The 21,622-nt window shown below is 46.3% G+C and overlaps 1 protein-coding gene across 3 annotated transcripts; it reads left to right on the top strand.

The window, feature by feature from the left end:
- Positions 1-6: 6 nt before the first annotated feature.
- PTGES2 (prostaglandin E synthase 2) lies at positions 7-20,853 on the top strand. 3 transcript variants are annotated; one of them, XM_068248532.1, is made up of 7 exons: positions 7-415; positions 7,382-7,579; positions 12,448-12,503; positions 12,587-12,739; positions 16,833-17,033; positions 20,208-20,325; positions 20,400-20,853. In XM_068248532.1, the coding sequence occupies exons 1-7, from the start codon at positions 47-49 to the stop codon at positions 20,526-20,528; spliced, it is 1,224 nt and encodes a 407-aa protein (XP_068104633.1). In that variant the 5' UTR covers positions 7-46; the 3' UTR covers positions 20,529-20,853. The 3 variants fall into 3 exon arrangements, with proteins under 3 accessions (XP_068104633.1, XP_068104634.1, XP_068104635.1); XM_068248533.1 differs by lacking the exons at positions 7-415; positions 7,382-7,579 and adding an exon at positions 7,706-7,749; XM_068248534.1 differs by lacking the exons at positions 7-415; positions 7,382-7,579 and adding an exon at positions 7,813-7,834.
- Positions 20,854-21,622: the final 769 nt, after the last annotated feature.

Here is a 21,622-nt window from a genome sequence, read left to right as displayed (position 1 = left end):
CTCTGTGTTGATCGGCAGAGTAGGCGGGGCCAGGCTGCAGGAAAAGATGGCAGCGCTCAGGGCACACGAGCTGGGCACACTGTCATGGAGGCTGGTGGGGCACTGGAGGGCTGGCAGGACTGGAATCATGCAGGGATCAATGGCCCTCTCCAGACAGGGGTGTAGAGGATATGTCTGCTTGCAGAGCTCATTCACTGCAAGAAGGGGTAACTGCCTGCCCTTGGCTGCCTCACTCACAGGGCAGATACCCCTCCCTAGCTCCAGGGGGTACAGGGCAGACTGGAAGGGGCAGGAGGAGGCTGGCAGAGGGGGGAGAGGAATGTTGGGGGTGCTGTTTGCTGTGGGTGGCACATTGGGGGTGCTGCAAACTCTAAACTATGCCCTGGCTGAGCAGAAGGCAGAGGAAGAGCACCAGGTGTGTATTATTCTTATTAAGTAACTGTCTGGTGAGTGAGATAAGAATCAATCTGACTTGCATGCAAACATAATGCAAACTTATAATGCTTGGAATTGGGCTGATCAAAATTGTCAGGAGCTGAAATTAAAAGCTGCCTACAATTTGTTTTAAAGTGTATCTGAGAGGGGGATAGAAAAAATGGTACATTCCTCCAGCTTCATTCAGGCTGATTGCTCCCTCTCCATCCTCCTGTGCCGCCTGGATCCTCCGCTATTCGGCCCCGTAATTCCTTCAGTCGGGGGCCAGTTTGGAGTTGTGCAGTCTGGCAGTGCACTCCCCAGACCCCCTCCCCCATTGTACTCCTGTTACAGGGAGAATTATGCACAGTACGCTCCTGGCTACGAGAGCGCGATGGGGGTGCGCACGTGGCCAGGTCGTGCATTCGCAGTACATCCCGAGTTGAAGAATTATGGAGGATCCAGCGGGAGGAGGACAATAAGCGAGAGCTATCACCTGAAGGAGGCTGGAAGAAGTCCCAGGTATGTCTAATTTTTTTTCTATCCTCCCATCTCAGGTTTTCTTTAACCTCCCTAGCGTTATGATTATTTCTGGATTTTAGAGTCTAAAAGCGGTGCAATTTTTCTGCATGCTTTCAGACCCTAAAACCAGGAAAAGATCATGCTGCTAAATAGAGAGATCTCCAGCAGCCAAGCACTTGCCTCTCTGTGATCCTGTCAGGCTCGGGGTTACCGCTAGTGATGGGAATTCCGGCTCTTCTTAGAGAATCGGCTCTTCTGAATCGGCTCCCATTAAAGAGCCGGCTCTTACGGCTCTGAATCGGCTCTTCATTAAATATCACTACACACCACTCAGAATCGGAGTAAAAGCCCCGCCCCCTTCTCCATGACAACTCCAGACTGCTTCTCTGACTGGGGCAATCCCTATTGCTCTGCTCTGCCCCATACACTCCTACAGGCTGTAAGAGGAGGACTACATCTCCCAGCATACCTCACTGCCCTTTATTACAGAGCAAAGCGGCTGAGGCGTCGGCTCTTTTAAAACTGAGAACCGGCTCTTGACGTTCGCAGCAATGAGCTGGCTCGTTCGCGAACGACCCATCACTAGTTACCGCACTGAGCTGTGGATCTCAGCCCCGTGCCTGACTTGGGGTTACCGCCAGGGAGGTTAAATGTGCACTTAGGTTAACATTTGTATCTCACTGACCATCTGTATTCCCAATCAAAAATAGAACTGTATTGGGAGCTAGTATAGTTTAGATGGCCCAGTGAGAAAGTCCAATGTGATTGGGTGGACAGCACCCTCTGGAACTCCTAGGTTTCAGATGGGTTGTAGTAATAATACGCCAACACTATTCAGCCAACTAGAATGCTTCAATTTGAATATGTTGCTGTACTTGGAGAACTGTTCCCTATAGACTTTCCTGCTGGGTCACCTCAACATATTGGCTTCCTATATTGCTTTCCATGTAACATAAAATGTATTTTATTATGCCTTGATATTTATATCCTCTTATTGCTGATGAGTATGTTCTCTCCTTCTGCCTGACAGCATTTGTTGCCTTTTGCTTCCTTAGAAAAGATCCGGGTCACATGGAGCTTTGCTTCTGAATGTCAGCTTTTGTTTGAACAGCTTTCTCTGCCTCTTGTCTCCTGTGCCTGTGACAGAAGTATAACAGGAATTATGACATTTGTATTATTTATTAGCTCTACATAACCAGAATTGGTTGACGTTGGTTAATGTCAGTCCCTTCACTGGCTGCCAGTTACACAAAGGATACAATTTAAAATCCTTACTCTCGCCTACAAAGCTCTCCACAACGTAGCTCCTTCCTATCTTAATCAACTTATTTCCAGATACCATTCTACACGCAATCTCCGCTGTGCTAACGATATCCATGTCTTCTTCCCTGATCACCTCTTCCCACTCCCGCTTACAAGACTTCGCTTGATCCTCTCCGAAACACTCTCCCTCAACACATCCGCCACTCATCCACACTTACTATTCTTAGGCGCAAGCTGAAAACTCACCTCTTCACACAAGCATACTCCTACCTAGGACACCGCCCACTGACCACCGTTTCTACCACCCCACACACAGCTTCCCTTTACCTACTGTCCTATACCTTAAACGTTTAGGCTGTAAGGCCTTTTGGCCAGGGCTCTCTTCCCCCTTTTGTGTCACAACACTGTGTAAAGGGTGTACATACCTCCCACCCCTGTAAAATATGTAGTTAATTTGTTGCTGCTTTAGCTGTTATACCCTTTTGTCTTATATCAACTGTTATATTGTACACTCTGTATATATGTTGTTATACCCTGTATGCTATTGTACAGCGCCACGGAAGATGATGGCACTTGACTATATAAATCAATAATAATAATAATGTATTCACAGGACCAGTCGGCTCTGTAAGCTACTAATTGATAACCTGACAACTGCTTGATAGAGCTGTGAGATAATCATTAATGTACCCATACATCTAGCGACTTGGTGGTCAATCGACCCTCCAATTCATTAATTATTATTGAATTGGATGAAGATTAGTGCTGCCAAGTGCATGCCCAATCAACAATGCGACCAATTTCGGGGCGGGCATGTTGATCGGACATGCTGCAGGATATGAGGCTGTCTTGGTGTGCAGCGGTATCGGCGAGCGATCTGTGACGAGCGACGAAACCCCTGACACTGCCCCCCCCTAACGTTCAATGTGCCTCCCCGCCCCCGGTGCTCAGTGCACTATACATACATTACCTGTCTGCGTCCATTGCTGGCTCCGGGCGCTGTTCTCCATTCATACACGCGCCCCACGTGGTTGCCGGTGTACACGTGGACGTGCGTATGACGTTCAGATCGCAGCCAGTGAAAAAGGGCCCTGAATTCATAAATAAGCAGCAGCCCATCAGACACAAAAAAGCAAAGCAAAATCATAATTAGGCAGAGTTCTCACACATTATTGTGCAGTGTGTCCCCATCCAAGTAATGTAATTAGGCAGAATCCCCCCACAGGTGATTAGGAAACATACCGCCCACCCTGAATAATATAAATAGGCAGAATGCCCTCCACCACTCGCACACAAGAAATGTACCCACCACCCCACCCTAAATGTAGTTGGACAGATTCCTTCACACATAATTAAGCAGATGGTTAATTTTGTATGGGGAATTTAGCCTAATTACATTATTACGTCATGTGTATTGGGTAGCCTCTGGTAACCCCCAGTTCTAGAAGTTCTCAGTAGTATTAGGTAGTCTCTGATGCCCTTATTGTTTGGGGGCCCCTGGTGCCCCGCAGTATAATAAGGCAGCCTCATATGCCCCACAGTATAATTAGGTTGCCTCGAGTGCCTTCCCACCCCCTCTTTTGCAGAGTGGCAAGCAGAGAGTTATCTTACCTGTCCGAGCTTCAGTCACGCCATCTCTGTGCTCTTCCTTGAATGTCCTGACTCTTAAAGCTCTGGTGGCATCTCTCAACACAGAGCACCCCAGTACGTACTGGCGGGTCACATGAGGAGTGATGCTGCTGTAGCCATGGAGAGTCTTAAGCCCAGACAAGTGAGCGCAAGTCTGACATTCAGGGCACTGCCAGTGGCGCTGATGCCTATGACAGTGGGGGCTCAGATCTTAAAGATTTGGGGCATGGGCCCTAATCTTTGCACCTAGCAACTCACCTGCCTTGAACACTAAAATGAGTGTCCCTGTAGGCAAGTATGAGGGGTTTTCTTATTCTGGCCATGCTTTTTCAGTTGTGAACATTCAAAGCTTTCACTTCAATACACTAAAACAGTGACATTACAAAATCAAACCAACATAAGAATAATTGATTGTACAAATACAGTCACACCGTGAAATACGGGATCTAGAAAATTTAGCTGTAGTTTTAGATCTAGCTGCATCAAATACATTTTTAATACATTCACACAATCAATTTGCAATTGTGTTAAGATCGATACGTTTGAGAATTACATGTGCAGACAACATTAGCAGGGGAATACAAGGCAGCAGTGGGAATGGAATTTAGGCTTTAAAGAGAACCAGAGACGAATCACCCTCATGTATTTTATTACATTTATCAGTGGGAACATGACAGTAAACACCTACCCTGCTTTTAGTTTCATTCTTATCGGCTTAATTAGTCTATTAGCAGCTGTGATAAGAATCCCCGACTGGCTCAGTCTAGGTTTGACCTGGAATCATTATAGCTGAGTCACTCTTCTGTGGAGGTTGCCACCTCCTGGCTCAAATTTCCTGCTTTGCATACTGAGAGCTGTGATGACATGGGAGGGTCTGCTGCTGCTGAGAGAGAATCTCTGAAACAGACAAGTGTGGCTGCAAGCCTGCAATATGATCTGTGTGCTCTGTGTGCTCTCAGCATAGATACTAATGATGACTGCAGTTTCATTCCTATGAGAGACACTTCCTACAGGCTGCTGCACATCATACCAAAATGCAAGCACATAGCCTAAATAGCAGCCTAGTCTCATATAGCCTAGACAGCACATCCAGAACAACTCATAACCCGGAAGCTATCGACTGATATGTTTATTTTGTGTGAAACGTTCATCTCTGGTTCCCTTTAAATCAGGATTTTCACCAACAGAAGACAGATTTGACATGTTGAGGTGGAGGTAAGATTTGGGCATTCTGCTTAGCAAGCTGTCTTATGGTATATTTAGATCTTAAATAGTTACATAATTAGTTTGGTTGAAAAAAGACATCCATCCGTCAAGTTCAACCAGAAAAAAAAAACACTATCCTGAACCCGCACATATCCCAGTTGGTCCAGGATAAGGCATAAAAACAAGGCCTGGGCCAATTAGCCTTAAAGGGGAAAAATCCTTCCTTCACAAATCCAGATGGAAGTCAGATAAATCCCTGAATCAACTCTTCTGGGAATTACCTAATAATTATAAACGTGGATGCCCTTCAATGCAAGGAAAGCATCCAGGCCCTCTTTAAATGTAGATATAGTTTGCCATAACTACTTCCTGAAGAAAGATATTCCAGATTTTAACCACTCTCACTGTGAAGGACCCCTTTCTAAATAGATGGCAAAAACTTTTTTCCTCCATACGCAAATCATGTCCCCTTTTCCGTCGTACAACCCTAGGGACAAACATCTCATCTGCCAATCTTTTGTATTTCCTTCTGATGTATTTATACATGTTAATCAGGTCACCACTCAGTCACCTTTTTTCAAGCTAAATAAGCCCATTTTCTGTGCTTTTGGTTATTATAGGATGAATTTATGAGGTGATTGATCTTAGATGGTAATACTTAGCCGTCAAGTTGATTCACAGTTACTAAACCAACAATGGCAAACTGCTGAACTCTAGAGAGTCCCGGAATAGAGTCCAGCAGGATGATGCGTGTAAAAATCTCTGTGTTCGCTGGTGTCCTCACTAATCAGCTCCCTCATAGGAATAATCCGGTTTACCTCAGATTGCTGTGCAGTAGCAGAAGGGAAAGGCCATGAACCTTAAATCGTTCCTAAATTCACAAAACCCTCTTTGATCACTAACTGGATAATTACGGTATATATTTTTAGGACATCTTTATTTTACTATCTACAAACTATCCCCATGTTTAAACAAAGCATTACAGTACAATTTTCTTATAGCAAATCTCTGGCTATAGTAAACTCCATTCCCAGGTCCCGACCACGCGCCTGTATAAATATACAATGTATGACCAATTCTGCTATAGTAAACTGCCGATAAAGTAAACTACTTGTCCTGGTCCCTTGACGTTTACTTTAAAGGGATTCTACTGTATATCCAAAATCAGAGGTGTCATACTTGTTAAAGTGGGGTTGAGCCTTTGGCCTTCCAGACCAAAAGGTCTATTATCAGGCAACAATATTGGAACAGGCCCGAGCTATTTCGTATGTACGATCCCACAAAAGCATGGAACAAGATAGCCTACCCAATAAACAATATAAATCATGCTTAATAGGATTCTTAGTTAGAGGTATTAACTGAATAGTCCTAAACACCCCACCACCGCAGCCCAACAGGGAATAAACCTCAATATACCGATTACAACATTATCCATATTAGACAATATTTCATTTAGCAACTGGGCAGGGAAGGGTTAAAATACTATTGACCAACTCCTTGATGATACATTTGGAACCTTCTCTGATCTCAGTTCTAAGTGCCACCTGCTTAGCATGATTTCTATAAGTACCTCCAACATAGGCACTTCTTTAACTACAATAAGTACGTCCCTCTTAGAATTGTCTGGGAAGTATTTAGATTACTGACAGATCAGGCAACGCATCGAAAAGGCACGTCGGCACACGAAGAGTGGTTTGGCCTTCCCATACTATCATTTCCTGATCAGGAGATTGAATGGAACCATCGTTTGTATGAAACGGCCGCAAATCCCCTTGTGTGTACCAGGCCTTAAGCCTGCACTGCAGATCATCTTCAGATTCGTGAATTGGGTTTGTTCAGTGAGCAGCTTTAGGTTAAAGTGAACCTCCAGACTAAAAATCTACTCAGCAGCACTGAAAAGGCTCGGTGTTTCTTTAACAGTTTCACAGCATCAGAACTTTTTCTTACCCAAGTCTCATTTTTAGCTGCACAGAAGAAAACTGCCTGGGCATTTTTTCCCTTATGCTGTGCAAAGCATGATGGGATTTCTGTTGTTGTTCTCCTTCTGCTGTTTTGATGCAATTTTTTATTTTGAATTTGAGATTTGAATCCTAGCGCCGCAGCTGAGAGGGGTGATCAGGACACAGGACAGTTGGAACTGTGTCTCATGCTCCCTTTCACCTCCTTTCGACCAAAAACCTATGGCTGCCCCCATGAAATCACAAACATTTCTTTTAAAAAAGGATGGGTAAGAGATTACATTACCTATCCTATTTAAATTAACATAACTAATGTAACTTAATGATGGTATTTTTGCTTAGGCTGAAGTACCCCTTTAATGTATTCACACTGCCTTTTTTTATTTCAGGCTCCAGAGGGCGCTCTTCAGCTCACACTGTACCAGTACAAGACCTGTCCCTTCTGCAGTAAGGTGCGGGCCTTCCTCGACTACTACCAGCTACCACATGAGATAGTGGAGGTGAATCCCGTCATGAGGAAGGAGATCAAATTTTCCAACTATAGGAAGGTTCCCATCCTGCTGGCCAGTGGCAGCTGCTGCCCCATTGTAAGTTCTCTGCTCTGCAAATACTTGTGCTATAACCTATAGGAAGGTTCCCATCTTGCTGGCCAGTGGCAGCTGCTGCCCCATTGTAAGTTCTCTGCTCTGCAAATACTTGTGCTATAACCTATAGGAAGGTTCCCATCCTGCTGGCCAGTGGCAGCTGCTGCCCCATTGTAAGTTCTCTGCTCTGCAAACACTTGTGCTATAACGTATAGGAAGGTTCCCATCCTCCTGGCCAGTGGCAGCTGCTGCCCCATTGCTGACTATACTTGGGATATGGGAGCCAGGTAAACTTTTAAGATGGCCATACATCAGATGACTTGGTGGCCAATCGACCATCCAATTCCATTATTATAATCAGATCAGATGAAAATCGGTGCCACCAAGAGCATGCCCGATTGACGATGTGATTAATTTCTGGCCAAAATGTATCGATCTGACATGCTGCAAGATGCAGGGCCGACATGCTCAGTCGGTTGCGCGGCGGCAGTGGCATGCGATATCGGGACGAGAGACTCACATAATGGAATTTAGGGGGCTATTACCAAAGCCCCCCCCCCCCCCCCCCATGCAGTATAATTTGTGTCCGCGGGTGGCTCCAGGCTCAATCCGCATACAACCGCACCACGTGGTTGCCGGTATAACGTGGCCACATGTATGACATCACAATACCGATTCCCGAGAGATTTCAGAATGAAATTGATTAGGAATCGGCCTGTGGTGTGTGGGCAGGCAACAGATCTCTATCCGATCAGATTTGATCAAAGAGAGATTTGTCTCTTGGTCCAGCTGCCCATACACCATCTGATGTATAGGCACCTTTACTGTACAATCCCTTTACATGATTGTGTAGAAGAATCATTAATCCTCTTTCGTGCTGATGCATCTTTTTACTCATGAATTGTCCCATAGCAGTGCATTGTGAAAGGCTTACAGTCAAAATATAATGTGAACTGAGCCATAGGGAAATACGATGTTACCTTCACCTGGGCTGCACTTCAGTTGTAACTGATAGGACCCTCCGTTAAAGGAGCATACCCACTAAGCAATTTTTTAGACGATTTTTCTGTTGACCGGAATTTTTTTTTTTTTGGAGCTACAAGCTATCATTTCCGCAATCTCACAACATGGATACAAACACGTCGTTACACGAACAACATTTGGTGATGCACGGCGACAACGACCACCATGGCGGAACGGATGTTTAAAGAAAATCTGTAACTTTAAAAACCTCCCCTGGGGGTTACTCACCTCGGGTGGGGGAAGCCTCCAGATCCTATTGAGGCTTCCCCCGTCCTCCTCGGTCCCACGGTGGCGGCGAAAATCCTCCCGGAATGGCGGCGATGTAAATATTTACCTTCCCGGCTCCAGTGTAGGCGCAGTATCGGCTCTCCACACGGAGATAGGTGAAAATAGCCGATCGCTGTTGGGCCGCTCTACTGCGCAGGCGCAAGTCTCCTGCGCCTGTGCAGTAGAGCGGACCTGACGGAAATAGTCTATTTTCGCCTATCTCCGTGCGGTGAGCTGCAACAGCGTGAGGAGTAAACAAAGCACACAGAGCCTGCAGGGGGCGTGCATAACTTGTATTCATTACAACAGAGTCAGCCCATTCCTTCCTGGGTCGACAAAGCTTGACACAGAAAAGAAGATTAGATATATTACAGAGACAGTGCAACTAGAAAGGCAGCAGTAATCCAGACCACATTAAAACAGGTATGGGAACTTATAGGATAGAAGAAATAAGGCTAAAAATTTTGTTACAGTCTCTTTAAGATCCCCGATGACTCCCACGCAAAGTACCACGATTGCTTGAAATCTTGTTCGCGCCCATTGCGTGACGTCACGTATACCCGCTGGCAGGGAAATGGATCGTGGATGGCTTGTCGTCGCTGGGATCCATCTTCCTGTGTCACAATGTGATTATTCAGCTTTACACTACATCAGCTGCTGTCAGTTATAACTGATTGGATAACCGATGTGCAAGGTAATGTTCATGTTTTCCTATGGCTCAGTTCCCACTATACGTTTTAACTGAAAGCTTTTTCACAATGCTGTTCTATGGAAAATTAAAATGCATCAGTGTATAGTGTAAACTAGGCCCCTAGGTCATTTAACACTAAATTAGTTGCTGTCATTTATAACTTAACAAACAACTGATGTGCAACCCAGGTGAAGGTAATGTCCATGTCTATGGCTCAGTTTACAATTATATGTGTTTTAACTAAAGGCTTTTTCACAGTGCACTGCTATTGAACAAGTGATCAGTCAAAACAGTTCTTTCAGTAAAAAAGTAGCTGCTGTTAGGCAGAGCCCAGTCATTCTACTGTATTAATACCCATTCTGATATCTGCTCACCGTCTTGCAATTGTTACCTCTTCCCACTGCTGTTTTCCATTGGTGTCGGACTGCGCAGCCTCTGTCTAGGGCCCACTGACCATGTCTCTCCCTGCCCATTTAAAATCACAGCTCCGGATATTCCATTCAGCTTTTCATAGATTTATCATTAGGTGATGCCTTTGTGCAGTGCAGCATTAGTGAAAGGGAGCTAGGACCAGCAGGAATATAATGCTAAACTGTCATATGACAGATGCTTCCCAGGGGGAGGAGGCTGTGCACACAGCTAACTGCAGAAAAGAGCAGCAGACAGCATTATATGCGTTGCTGGGCACTGCTGATCTAGTTAGCACTAGTTCTGAGTAATTACAGGAACATCTGTTAAAACACCTGAACTATTCAGAGACTGTTTGGAAAGGATTGTTTGTTTTTTTTCCTTGGGGAAGGTAGAGATACGCTTTAAAGGACCGCACACACGTTAGATAAAACTCGGCCGAGGCATCCCATAACGACCACCTCTGCTGAGAATCCAGTGTGTGCACAGCAGCTCCTGATGGTTGCCGGGCCAGCAATCTGCTCGACGACGGGCAATATACTTGTACTCCCCACTCACCTGGCTCCTGTGTGACATCACTTGTGCGCTGCTCCCTCCCCCTCCCGCATTGCAACAGAACACATTGCTAGCCTGCAGGCTAGCGACATGTCTGTACAGTGTCGACCTTGCAGTGTCGCCCGAAGGGTCGGTGCCCAGCAGCATCACATAGGCTATTCCCTCCGTACATTTCCTTATTTATCTCCAGATATCATCCATCCCAGAACCTTCCCTCCTCCCATAAGACCCTCTTGTTATCCAACTTCCAACCTCCTCTCTCTTTCGCATCCAGGACTTCTCACGAGTGTCACCTCTCCTTTGGAACTCTCTCCCACAGCATATCCATCATGCTTTAAACCTGGAAATTTTCAAACGTACCCTCAAGACACACCTATTCAGACAACCATTTGCTATTAGCTATAATTTAAAGCTCACTGCCTCATCTGCTAACCACTCTATTCCCCCAGTGTTTTAACACACTACCCTCTCGATCAGGGGTAGGCAACCTATGGCTCGGGAGCCAGATGTGGCTCTTATGATGGCTACATCTGGCTCACATACAAATCAGTAGGGGTTGATTCACTAAGCTACACTGCTCAAGCAGCGCAGCTTAGTGTGGCAGCGCAAGTAAAATTTTCAAAGTAGGCACGCTACTGCTGTGGCATGCACTACTAACTTACTCGCGCTCCCCCCAAAACTAACAGCTGCTCCAGATGTCCCACTCTGGACCGTTAGGTCCAGTGACTTTGTAGGACGAGATTCCTGCACTTTGGCCCAATAGGCTGCCTGTCACCCCCCCCCCCCCCCCCCCCCCCAAGTGCAGGGATCTCATCCTACAAAGTGAATCGACCTCCAAGTACGCTAGTTAATTGTACAAGCTGTTAGTCTGTATTTCTCCTGTATGGCTCTCGGGGAAATTGCTGATGTTGCTGAAACCCAAGAGAAGCTGAAGATGTGTCTGACACTCCCCGGCGGATCAACTGTATACACATCACCATGGCAACAGGGACAGCCCTCTGCTGCACATGCGCACTGTCACAGTTTGAAACATATTATATGGCTCTCACGGAAATACATTTTAAAATGTGTGGTGTTTATAGCTCTCACAGCCAAAAAGATTCCTGACCCCTGCTCTAGACAGTAAGCTCCTAAGGGCAGGAACCTCCTCCTTTTGTTTCCTGCTTCTGTGCAGTTTATCAAATGAACATCTATTAGTATTGTTGATGTTATTCAAATTACACATCACTTGTGTGTATCTGTGTCACTGGTTGTCCTGATTATATAGTAGGTTGAAATACTCATATCTACGCTCCCCATTGTTGTATGTTTTGCATGTTGTATGGAATATGTTGGCTCTGTATAAATAATAATAATTAATTGAGCTTGTCTATGTGCCTTAAAGTGACACTGAAGCAAAAAAAAACAAACAAACAAACTTCTGATTTAATGAATTATATACCGTATGTAGTACAACTAAGAGATAGAACATTAGTAGCAATGTAAAGCGTCTCATATTGTTAGCAGTACAGGAAGAGTTCAGAAACTTTAGTTGTTAGCTATGCAACTTGGGTTGAAGACATTGCTGTTTTCTGAAGCACTTATACATCAAAGAAACAGTGAGAGACAGCTTAAGATAAGGTTTTATTGCAGGAAAGTTCAAAGGGTCATTAGCTCTGCTTTGACATGGTTTAAAATAGAGTATGGTTTGTAAATTATAAATATGACAGAATGATGCAATGTTATACAATATAACTAAAATATAACTGAAAATGCAAATATGAGACTCTTTTCTTTACTACTAATGTTCTAATTATCAGTGCTACACATACAATTCTTTATATCATATATATTTTTTTTAATTAGTGTCACTTTAAGTACTGACATAGTCCCTTAGATAGAGATTGCTTATGATTATAGAATACTGACATGAATCTTTTCTCTCCAGCAATTAAATGACTCTTCTGTTATCATCAGTGCTATGAAGACGTTCCTTATCTCCAGGTAGGGGCTGGAAGTGTCTGGCCTTATTTGTTATAGTTGCTGGGACTCATTTATATTCCAATGGTGATGTTTCTGTTTCCCAGAAGGAAAAGCCTGGAGGAGATTATCTCTTATTACCCGGGTATACAGGTGAAGAATGAGAAAGGGAAGGAGGTGACGGAATACCAGAACAGATACTGGCTCATGCTGGATGAGCAGGAGACAAAGCAAGTCTACTCTTCCAAAGAGGCACAGCTGTGAGTATTGCGGGGGCTATGCTGAAAGTTCTCCCTAGTGTTCCATTGCAAACAAATGCTGTGTCTAAGCTCCTCTCACAAACATGCCTGCAGCTCCTTTCTTTATAAATTCTTTCCTTTCATCAAGGCCTGATGCACACCAAAAACCGCTAGCAGATCCGCAAAATGCTAGCAGATTTTGAAATGCTTTTTCTTCTTTTACTGTAGCGTTTCAGCTAGCGTTTTGTGGTTTTGGGAAGCGTTTTTGGTGTAGTAGAGTTCATGTATTGTTACAGTAAAGCTGTTACTGAACAGCTACTGTGACAAAAAACGCCTGACAAACCGCTCTGAAGTGCCGTTTTTCAGAGCGGTTTGCATTTTTCCTATACTTAACATTGAGGCAGAAACGCCTCCGCAATCCAAAATCTGCAGCAGCCCGGGAGTATGCGTTTCTGCAAACCGCCTCCCGCTCTGGTGTGCAACAGCCCATTGAAATACATTACCCAAGCGTATCCGCAGCCGCAAGCGGATCGCAAAATGCAGCCGAACCGCTCTGGTGTGCACTAGGCCTAAGGGCTCAATTCACTAACATAAATAGTGGGAGTAACCTGCTGCTACTGTTCACCTTAAAGAGAACCCGAGGTGGGATTTAATTATGCTAGTGGGGCACAGAGGCTGGTTGTGCACACTAACACCAGCCTCTGTTGCCCCATGGTGTGCCTCCAGGACCCCCCTGCGCGCCGCTATACCCCCCGCAGTGCTGGCGACACGCAGCGTGTCGCCAGCACAATGTTTACCTCTGCGCTGTCTGTCAGCGCCGCTCCCCCGCTTCGTCGCTACCCGCCCCTGTCCCTTCCCTCCCGCTGATTGGAGGGAAGGGACGCGGGCTGGTAGCGCCAATACGGAGGAGCGGCACTGACAGACAGCGCAGAGGTAAACATTGTGCTGGCGACACGCTGCGTGTCGCCAGCACTGCGGGGGGTGTAGCGGCGCGCAGGGGGGTCTTGGAGGCACACCATGGGGCAACAGAGGCTGGTGTTAGTGTGCACAACCAGCCTCTGTGCCCCACTAGCATAATAAAATCCCACCTCGGGTTCTCTTTAATGCACGCTATGCGTGCTATTGGCCCAATAGACTGCCTGTCAAGTGATGTCACATGACAGGCAGTCTACTGGGCCAATCAGAGTGCCAGGATCACTTATGGTCCTGGGCGGGATGATCAGAGCGCCCGTTACAGGTAATACAAAGCCTTAGCTACAAGCGCTCGCTATGCTGGGTATAGTGAGCGTTATTCTGACAAGAGGGAATAATGCACACTATGCTGCCAATAGCGCGCATAGCGTGCATTAAGGTGCACAGTGTTAAAGGGAACCTAAACTGAGAAGGATATGGATGTTTCCTTTTAAAATAATACCAGTTGCCTGACAACCCTGCTGATCATGTGTCTCCAATACTTTTAGCCACAGCCCCTCAACAAGCATGCAGATCAGGTGCTCTGACTGAAGTCAGACTGGATTACCTGCTTGCTTGTTTCAGGTGTGTGATTCAGCCACTACTACAGCCAATGAGATCAGCAGCACTGCCGAGCAACTGGTATTGTTTAAAAGGAAACATCCATTATCACGCTCAGTTCAGGTTCCCTTTAAATAGTGAGAGTAACAGCAGGTTACTCCCTGGACTCATTAACCCCTAACTACACTAAACATGCATCCCTTCTCAGGGCTCCGATTTCCCTTCCCCCTTCCTCCATGCTGCGATTGGGCAGCATGGATGATTACAATGTAGCAATCTCTCACCTGCACTTGTTCCTGCGACGATTGCAATCCCCTCCATTCAGTACCGCTGTCAGCCTCACTATGCCGAATGGGTCGGTTCCCGGCTTGATGATGTCATCAAGCCAGGACCCGATCCATTCAGCCTAGTGGCTGACAGCGGTACTGCAGGGAGGAGATCGCGATCACTGCAGGAACAAGTGCAGGTGAGAGATTATGACTTGTAGTGCTTCCCTGCAGGCGGGGGGAGGGCACCTGGCATGTGGGGGGTGTCTTTAAAAGGCCTACACCTGGCTATCCATGGGGGGGGGGGGAAATTACAGCGCACACAGCTGGCTATCCATGGGGGGAGGGATAAAGGGGCACACACCTGGCTATCCATGGGGTGGGGTGGGGGGAATTACAGCGCACACAGCTGGCTATCCATGGGGGGAGGGATAAAGTGGAACATAGCTGGCTATTCATGGGAGGGGTGACTTACAAGGCACACAGCTGGCTATCCATAGGGGGGAGGTATAAAGGGGCCCACACTTGGCTATCCATAGGGGGAGGGAAAAAGGGGAGATAAAAAAAAACACCTGGACAACTATGGGGAGGGAGGGGATAAACTGCCACATCTGGCTAACTGAGGTGGGTGGGGGGGTTGACAGGCACATCTGGCCAACTATGGGGGAGGGGGAATATACAGGAGCACATCTGGCTAACTGGGGGGGGGGGGGAGATACAAAAGAGCCACATAAATTGCATTGTACTAGGATCATAATTTAAATGTTTTAATAACCAGGACAAACAGGCAAATTAATGTATGGGTTTAATCTACAGTAGCGCGTGTTATTTTCAAACTATTATGGCTGAAAACTGAGAAATAATTACTTTTTAATTTTTCTCCCCTTATTCCCTTTAAAATGCATACAAAATAAAATAATTCTTAGCAAAAAGTAACACCCAAACAAAGCCTAATTGGTGGCGAAATAAACAAGGTATAGATCATTTGTGTGATAAGTATTGGTAAAGTTATTGGCTAATGAATGGAGAGAGTGTGAAATGCAGAAAATTGCTCTGGTTTTTATCCACTTAACGACCAGCCAACACCGATAGGCGGCAGCGGCTGGTCGCCCCTGTATTTCTAGTTTCCTGTCAGTTCACGGCGGGGGGCTCCGTGAACAGCCTGCGAGCCTCCGATCGCGGCTCGCAGGCTGAATGTAAGTAATCCCCGGTGCTTACATTGTACGGCGCTGCTGTTACAGCAGCGCCGTAAAGGAGATCAGCGATCCCCGGCCTCTGATTGGCCGGGGATCGCCGCCATCTGATAGGCTGAAGCCTATCTGAGGCGGTACAGGACGGATCGCTGTCCTGTACCGCCTATATTGAGAAGGGGAGGGAGGGAAGGAGAGGGAATATCTCTGCGGAGGCGGGCTTTGAGGCGCCCCCCCCCCCCCCCCGCTAGGCACAAACATGCGGCGGCTATAAGACCCCCCCCCCCCCCAACAGGACATCTCCCTAGTGAGAAAAAAAGGGGGGAGGAGTCTGAAACTGGCCGGTCCTTAAGTGGTTAAAGAGGAATAACCCAGGGTAGGGAAGTGGTTAATGTATAAGTGCTTCAGAAAATAGTTCTGCTCAGAGAAGCTCTTCTGCATAGATAACAGCTCAAGTTTTATAACGCTTCCTGTACTGGAAACAATAGGAGACTCGTTTCTTTGCTACTAATGTTCTAATTCTTAGCTGTACTACACATACAATTAATTATCTCATAAGTTTATTTTCACTTTAGATTCCCTTTAAAAGGTGAAACTTATATATGAAATTCATTACATGGAAAGCGAGATATTTCAACCATTTATTTGTTATAGTTTAGATAAATATGGCTTATGAGGACAGCTTACGAGGACCTCAAAATCTCAGACCATTATAATATTGTGAAAATGTTCTAGGCTCAAAGTGTCAGACTCTAACCAGCTGATCAATCCAAAACCGCTGCAAAGGGTTCCTATTTCATATATTAATTTCACCTTTTAAGTTGAATTACTGAAAGAAATGGACTTTTGCACGATATTCTAATTTTTTGAGTTTCACCTATAAATGCAATGCATTATGGGAGACATGGGGGGACCTTCTGCTAAACGTGAACATTACACACATTTAATTTCCATGGGGACAGGGAAGAATGTTTTTTTAAAAACATTTTAACTGATACCAAACTGTCAGAAGTCTGTGGATTCTAAGTTTGTGTGCGATAGGATGTTGGCTATGAATCCAAAATGACAGGTGTTTCAGATAGACCACTGAGTGGGAGGAGCCCTTTAATATGCAGCTGTGTCTTCAACACAATGTGTGCTCTGCAGGGAGGAGATGAAATGGCGTCGGTGGGCAGACGAATGGCTGGTCCACCTTATCTCACCCAATGTTTACCGGACCCCAGGAGAAGCGCTGGCCTCGTTTGACTACATTGTCCGTGAAGGGAACTTCGGCTCAGTGGAAGGCATCTTTGCCAAATATTTTGGAGCAGCAGCCATGTTTATCATTGGCAAGAGACTGAAGAGCAGGTCAGTGAATCTTGGACTTCAGCTTCCTCGTAGGTACAGGAAGCTCATGTGTCTGTCCTGATGTCTGCAATGGATAGGTTTTCATATTCAAGTGCTGTTAAAGCGGACCCAAACTCTTGCACAGCACATAATGAAAAGTCTTTATTCCACATATAGTTGCTAAATAAATCCACTGCACTATGCTCTCTGTTAAGGTGCCCATACATCTAGTGATTTTGGTGGGCCAACCAAGAGACAGCTCTCTCTCTGATTGAATCTGATCGGAGAGAGATCTGTTGGGTGCCATAAACTGCAAGCTGATTCACGATCGATTTCAGCATGAAATCTTTTGGGAATCAGCCTAGTGGCGCTGCCTTGTTGCCCCAGCCGATGGCACCTATACCTGGTTACCTATACTGGAGGCACCTGTACTTGGTTACTTATACTGGGGCCACCTGTATCTGGCTTCCTATACTGGGGGCACCTTACTATACTTGGCTACTTATACTGGGGCACGTATACTTGGCTTCCTACACTGGGGTTACCATTACCTGGCTAGCATACTGGCGGCACCTATACCTGACTTCCTATACTGGGGGCACCTATACCCGGCTTCCTATACTGGGGGCACCTATACCCGGCTTCCTATACTGGGGGCACCTATACCCGGCTTCCTACACTGGGGGCACCTATACCTGGCTTCCTACACTGGGGGCACCAATACCTGGCTTCCTACACTGGGGGCACCTATACCTGGCTTCTTATACTGGAGGCACCTATACCTGACTTCCTATACTGGGGGCACCTATACCCGGCTTCCTATACTGGGGGCACCTATACCCGGCTTCCTATACTGGGGGCACCTATACCCGGCTTCCTATACTGGGGGCACCTATACCCGGCTTCCTATACTGGGGGCACCTATACCTGGCTTCCTATACTGGCGGCACCTATACCTGGCTTCCTATACTGGCGGCACCTATACCTGACTTCCTATACTGGCGGCACCTATACCTGACTTCCTATACTGGCGGCACCTATACCTGACTTCCTATACTGGCGGCACCTATACCTGACTTCCTATACTGGGGGCACCTATACCTGACTTTCTATACTGGGGGCACCTATACCTGGCTTCTTATACTGGAGGCACCTATACCTGGCTTCCTTTGCTTGGGGAACCTATACCTGGCTTCTTATTCTGGAGGCACCTATACCTGGCTTCCTTTGCTTGGGGAACCTATACCTGGCTTCTTATTCTGGAGGCACCTATACCTGACTTCCTATACTGGGGGCGCCTATACCTGGCTTCTTATGCTGGAGGAATCTATAACTAGTTTCCTATACTGGGGGAACCTATACCTGGCTTCTTATACTGGCGGCACCTATACCTGGCTTCCTATACTGGGGGCACCTATACCCGGCTTCCTATACTGGGGGCACCTATACCCGGCTTCCTATACTGGGGGCACCTATACCCGGCTTCCTATACTGTGGGCACCTATACCCGGCTTCCTATACTGGGGGCACCTATACCCGGCTTCCTATACTGGGGGCACCTATACCCGGCTTCCTATACTGGCGGCACCTATACCCGGCTTCCTATACTGGCGGCACCTATACCCGGCTTCCTATACTGGCGGCACCTATACCCGGCTTCCTATACTGGGGGCACCTATACCCGGCTTCCTATACTGGCGGCACCTATACCCGGCTTCCTACACTGGGGGCACCTATACCTGGCTTCCTACACTGGGGGCACCTATACCTGGCTTCCTACACTGGGGGCACCAATACCTGGCTTCCTACACTGGGGGCACCTATACCTGGCTTCCTATACTGGCGGCACCTATACCCGGCTTCCTATACTGGCGGCACCTATACCCGGCTTCCTATACTGGGGGCACCTATACCCGGCTTCCTATACTGGGGGCACCTATACCCGGCTTCCTATACTGGGGGCACCTATACCCGGCTTCCTATACTGGGGGCACCTATACCCGGCTTCCTATACTGGGGGCACCTATACCTGGCTTCCTATACTGGCGGCACCTATACCTGGCTTCCTATACTGGCGGCACCTATACCTGGCTTCCTATACTGGCGGCACCTATACCTGGCTTCCTATGCTTGGGGAACCTATACCTGGCTTCTTATACTGGGGGCACCTATACATGGCTTCTTATGCTGGAGGCATCTATAACTAGTTTCCTATACTGGGGGAACCTATACCTGGCTTCTTATACTGGAGGCACCTATACCTGGCTTCCTATACTGGGGGCACCTATACCTGACTTCCTATACTGGCGGCACCTACACCTGGCTTCCTATACTGGCGGCACCTATACCTTACTTCCTATACTGGCGGCACCTATACCTTACTTCCTATACTGGGGGTACCTATACCTGGCTTCTTATACTGGAGGCACCTATACCTGGCTTCCTATGCTTGGGGAACCTATACCTGGCTTCCTATACTGGGGGCACCTATACCTGACTTCCTATACTGGCGGCACCTATACCCGGCTTCCTATACTGGGGGCACCTATACCTGACTTCCTATACTGGCGGCACCTATACCCGGCTTCCTATACTGGGGGCACCTATACCTTACTTCCTATACTGGGGGCACCTATACCTTACTTCCTATACTGGGGGCACCTATACCTGGCTTCTTATGCTGGAGGCACCTATATTTTTTTTATTGGTCGCACTTTGGCTATAACGCTTGATGCAAATTGCCAGGTGCTGTGCTGTCATTCCAAATTGGGGTGGGGGAGCATCCGCACAAGTTTGCTTCAGGCAGCAAAAAGTCTAGATCCAACCCTGTATGTAGTATGAAGGCAGATTTTGAATACTTTGAACAAATTGCATAGGTAATCCCTCATACTACAGGAAGGTGGTAACATTGGCCAATCAAAATTGCATGTGTATACGCACCCTAACATCAGGCTGTTTGACTCTGCAAGTTTCTGTGGATCAGATTGCAGTCACAAAGCTGTCTGAGACTATTGCAGCCTGCAGCTCTAGAAGTATGTGCTAGAGGAAGTTTCTGGTGAAGGTGCAGTTGACCAAGTAAATGTGATGTATTTGAGATCTGTGCCTTTTATTGAGCTTTTTAAGACCTCAGTTAATAATCGTACAAAAATCTAAAAAAACTAACTACAGTCCATTTAATAATGTGTGTCTTTTCAGGCATAACTTGCAAGATGACGTGCGGCAGGACTTGTATACAGCAGCGAACACTTGGGTGGCAGCTATAGGGAAGAACAGGAAGTTCCTTGGAGGTTCTGAACCAAACCTGGCCGATCTGGTAGGTCTGTTTCCTCTTTCCTTGCAGTGATTCCCTATCTCTGTGTACTTATTGGCTTCTGTTATCATTCACAGGCCGTATACGGGGTTCTGAGGGTCACAGAGGGCTTGCAGTCATTTGAAGATATGATGGAAAATACCAGGATCAAGCCTTGGTACAAGCGGATGACCAAAGCCATTCAGAAGCGTCGGACTTCTTCATAAGATTAACACAAGGATGTCTTATATGGGACTCGCTAGTTCTTCAAGGGCTTTATATAGACTCAGCAGAGCAGCGGCACTTCTGGCGTGGACTCTGATAGTGGATGACGTTGCTTGTTCTTTTGGAGCTTGCTGATCAGCCGGGGTGGTCGTTACTCTGTTCCTCCTTCAGGTGGGGGAAGGAAATGCGCTTACAAATTACTTTTCCTGCTCCAACGGTTTGAATTAATTTATGTTAAAACACAGCCATGGGTGGTTGTAGGACCGCTTTGAGAAGGTTTCGGGTTGCACAGTTTTGAAGCAATACCAGTAAATATATTTATAAAGATGACTGTTGTGTCTTGCTCTATCTAGCTTCCTACATAAAGTATACCTGACACGAGGCAAAGCTACCAAAAGTATGACGAAAGGTTACCTCATGCTGGATCCACTTACCACCAACTCACATTTTCAGACAGAAAGTGGCAGGATTCACTCCCATTTGCTTCTCTTGGGGGCCAATGGGGCAGGAAAGAGGAGGGAACATCACATTGAGCCTGTCTGAAAATGTATCTTAGGCTCCCTGCACACTGCAAATCCGTTTTCCGATTCCGATTCCGTTTCCGATTTTCCTTGAATACATTCAACAGAAAAACGGATCAAAAAACGCAGCATGCAGTTAAGATTAAAAATCTGAATCGGAATCGGATGTAAAAACAGATTAAAAAGCGGAATCGGAATCTGAAATGCATGCAGTGTGCAAGAGGCCTTAGACTGAAAATTACAACGTGTTGCTTAACCACTTGAGGACCACAGTCTTTTCGCCCCTTAAGGACCAGAGCCTTTTTTTCCATTCAGGCCACTGCAGCTTTCACGGTTTATTGCTCGGTCATACAACCTACCACCTAAATGAATTTTACCTCCTTTTCTTGTCACTAATAAAGCTTTCTTTTGATGCTATTTGATTGCTGCTGCGAGTTTTACTTTTTATTATATTCATCAAAAAAGACATGAATTTTGTCAAAAAAGATTTTTTTTTTTTACTTTCTGTGCTGACATTTTTCAAATAAAGTAAAATTTGTGTATACATGCAGCACGAAAAATGTGGACAAACATGT

Source organism: Hyperolius riggenbachi, chromosome 8 (assembly GCF_040937935.1).
Source record: "Hyperolius riggenbachi isolate aHypRig1 chromosome 8, aHypRig1.pri, whole genome shotgun sequence".
Lineage (NCBI taxonomy): Eukaryota > Metazoa > Chordata > Amphibia > Anura > Hyperoliidae > Hyperolius > Hyperolius riggenbachi.
The sequence above is the reverse complement of the archived record's forward strand: the minus strand, read 5'-3'. Positions and strand labels throughout refer to the sequence as shown.

What these genes read in the sequence shown, in the direction of transcription:
- PTGES2 (XM_068248532.1), top strand. Translation starts at nt 47, where the DNA reads ATGGCAGCGCTCAGGGCACACGAGCTGGGCACACTGTCATGGAGGCTG. An exon ending in GTGGCAGCTGCTGCCCCATT is followed by an intron (nt 7,580 to 12,447) that starts GTAAGTTCTCTG and finishes TTTTCTCTCCAG; the next exon opens with CAATTAAATGACTCTTCTGT. An exon ending in AACCAAACCTGGCCGATCTG is followed by an intron (nt 20,326 to 20,399) that starts GTAGGTCTGTTT and finishes TATCATTCACAG; the next exon opens with GCCGTATACGGGGTTCTGAG.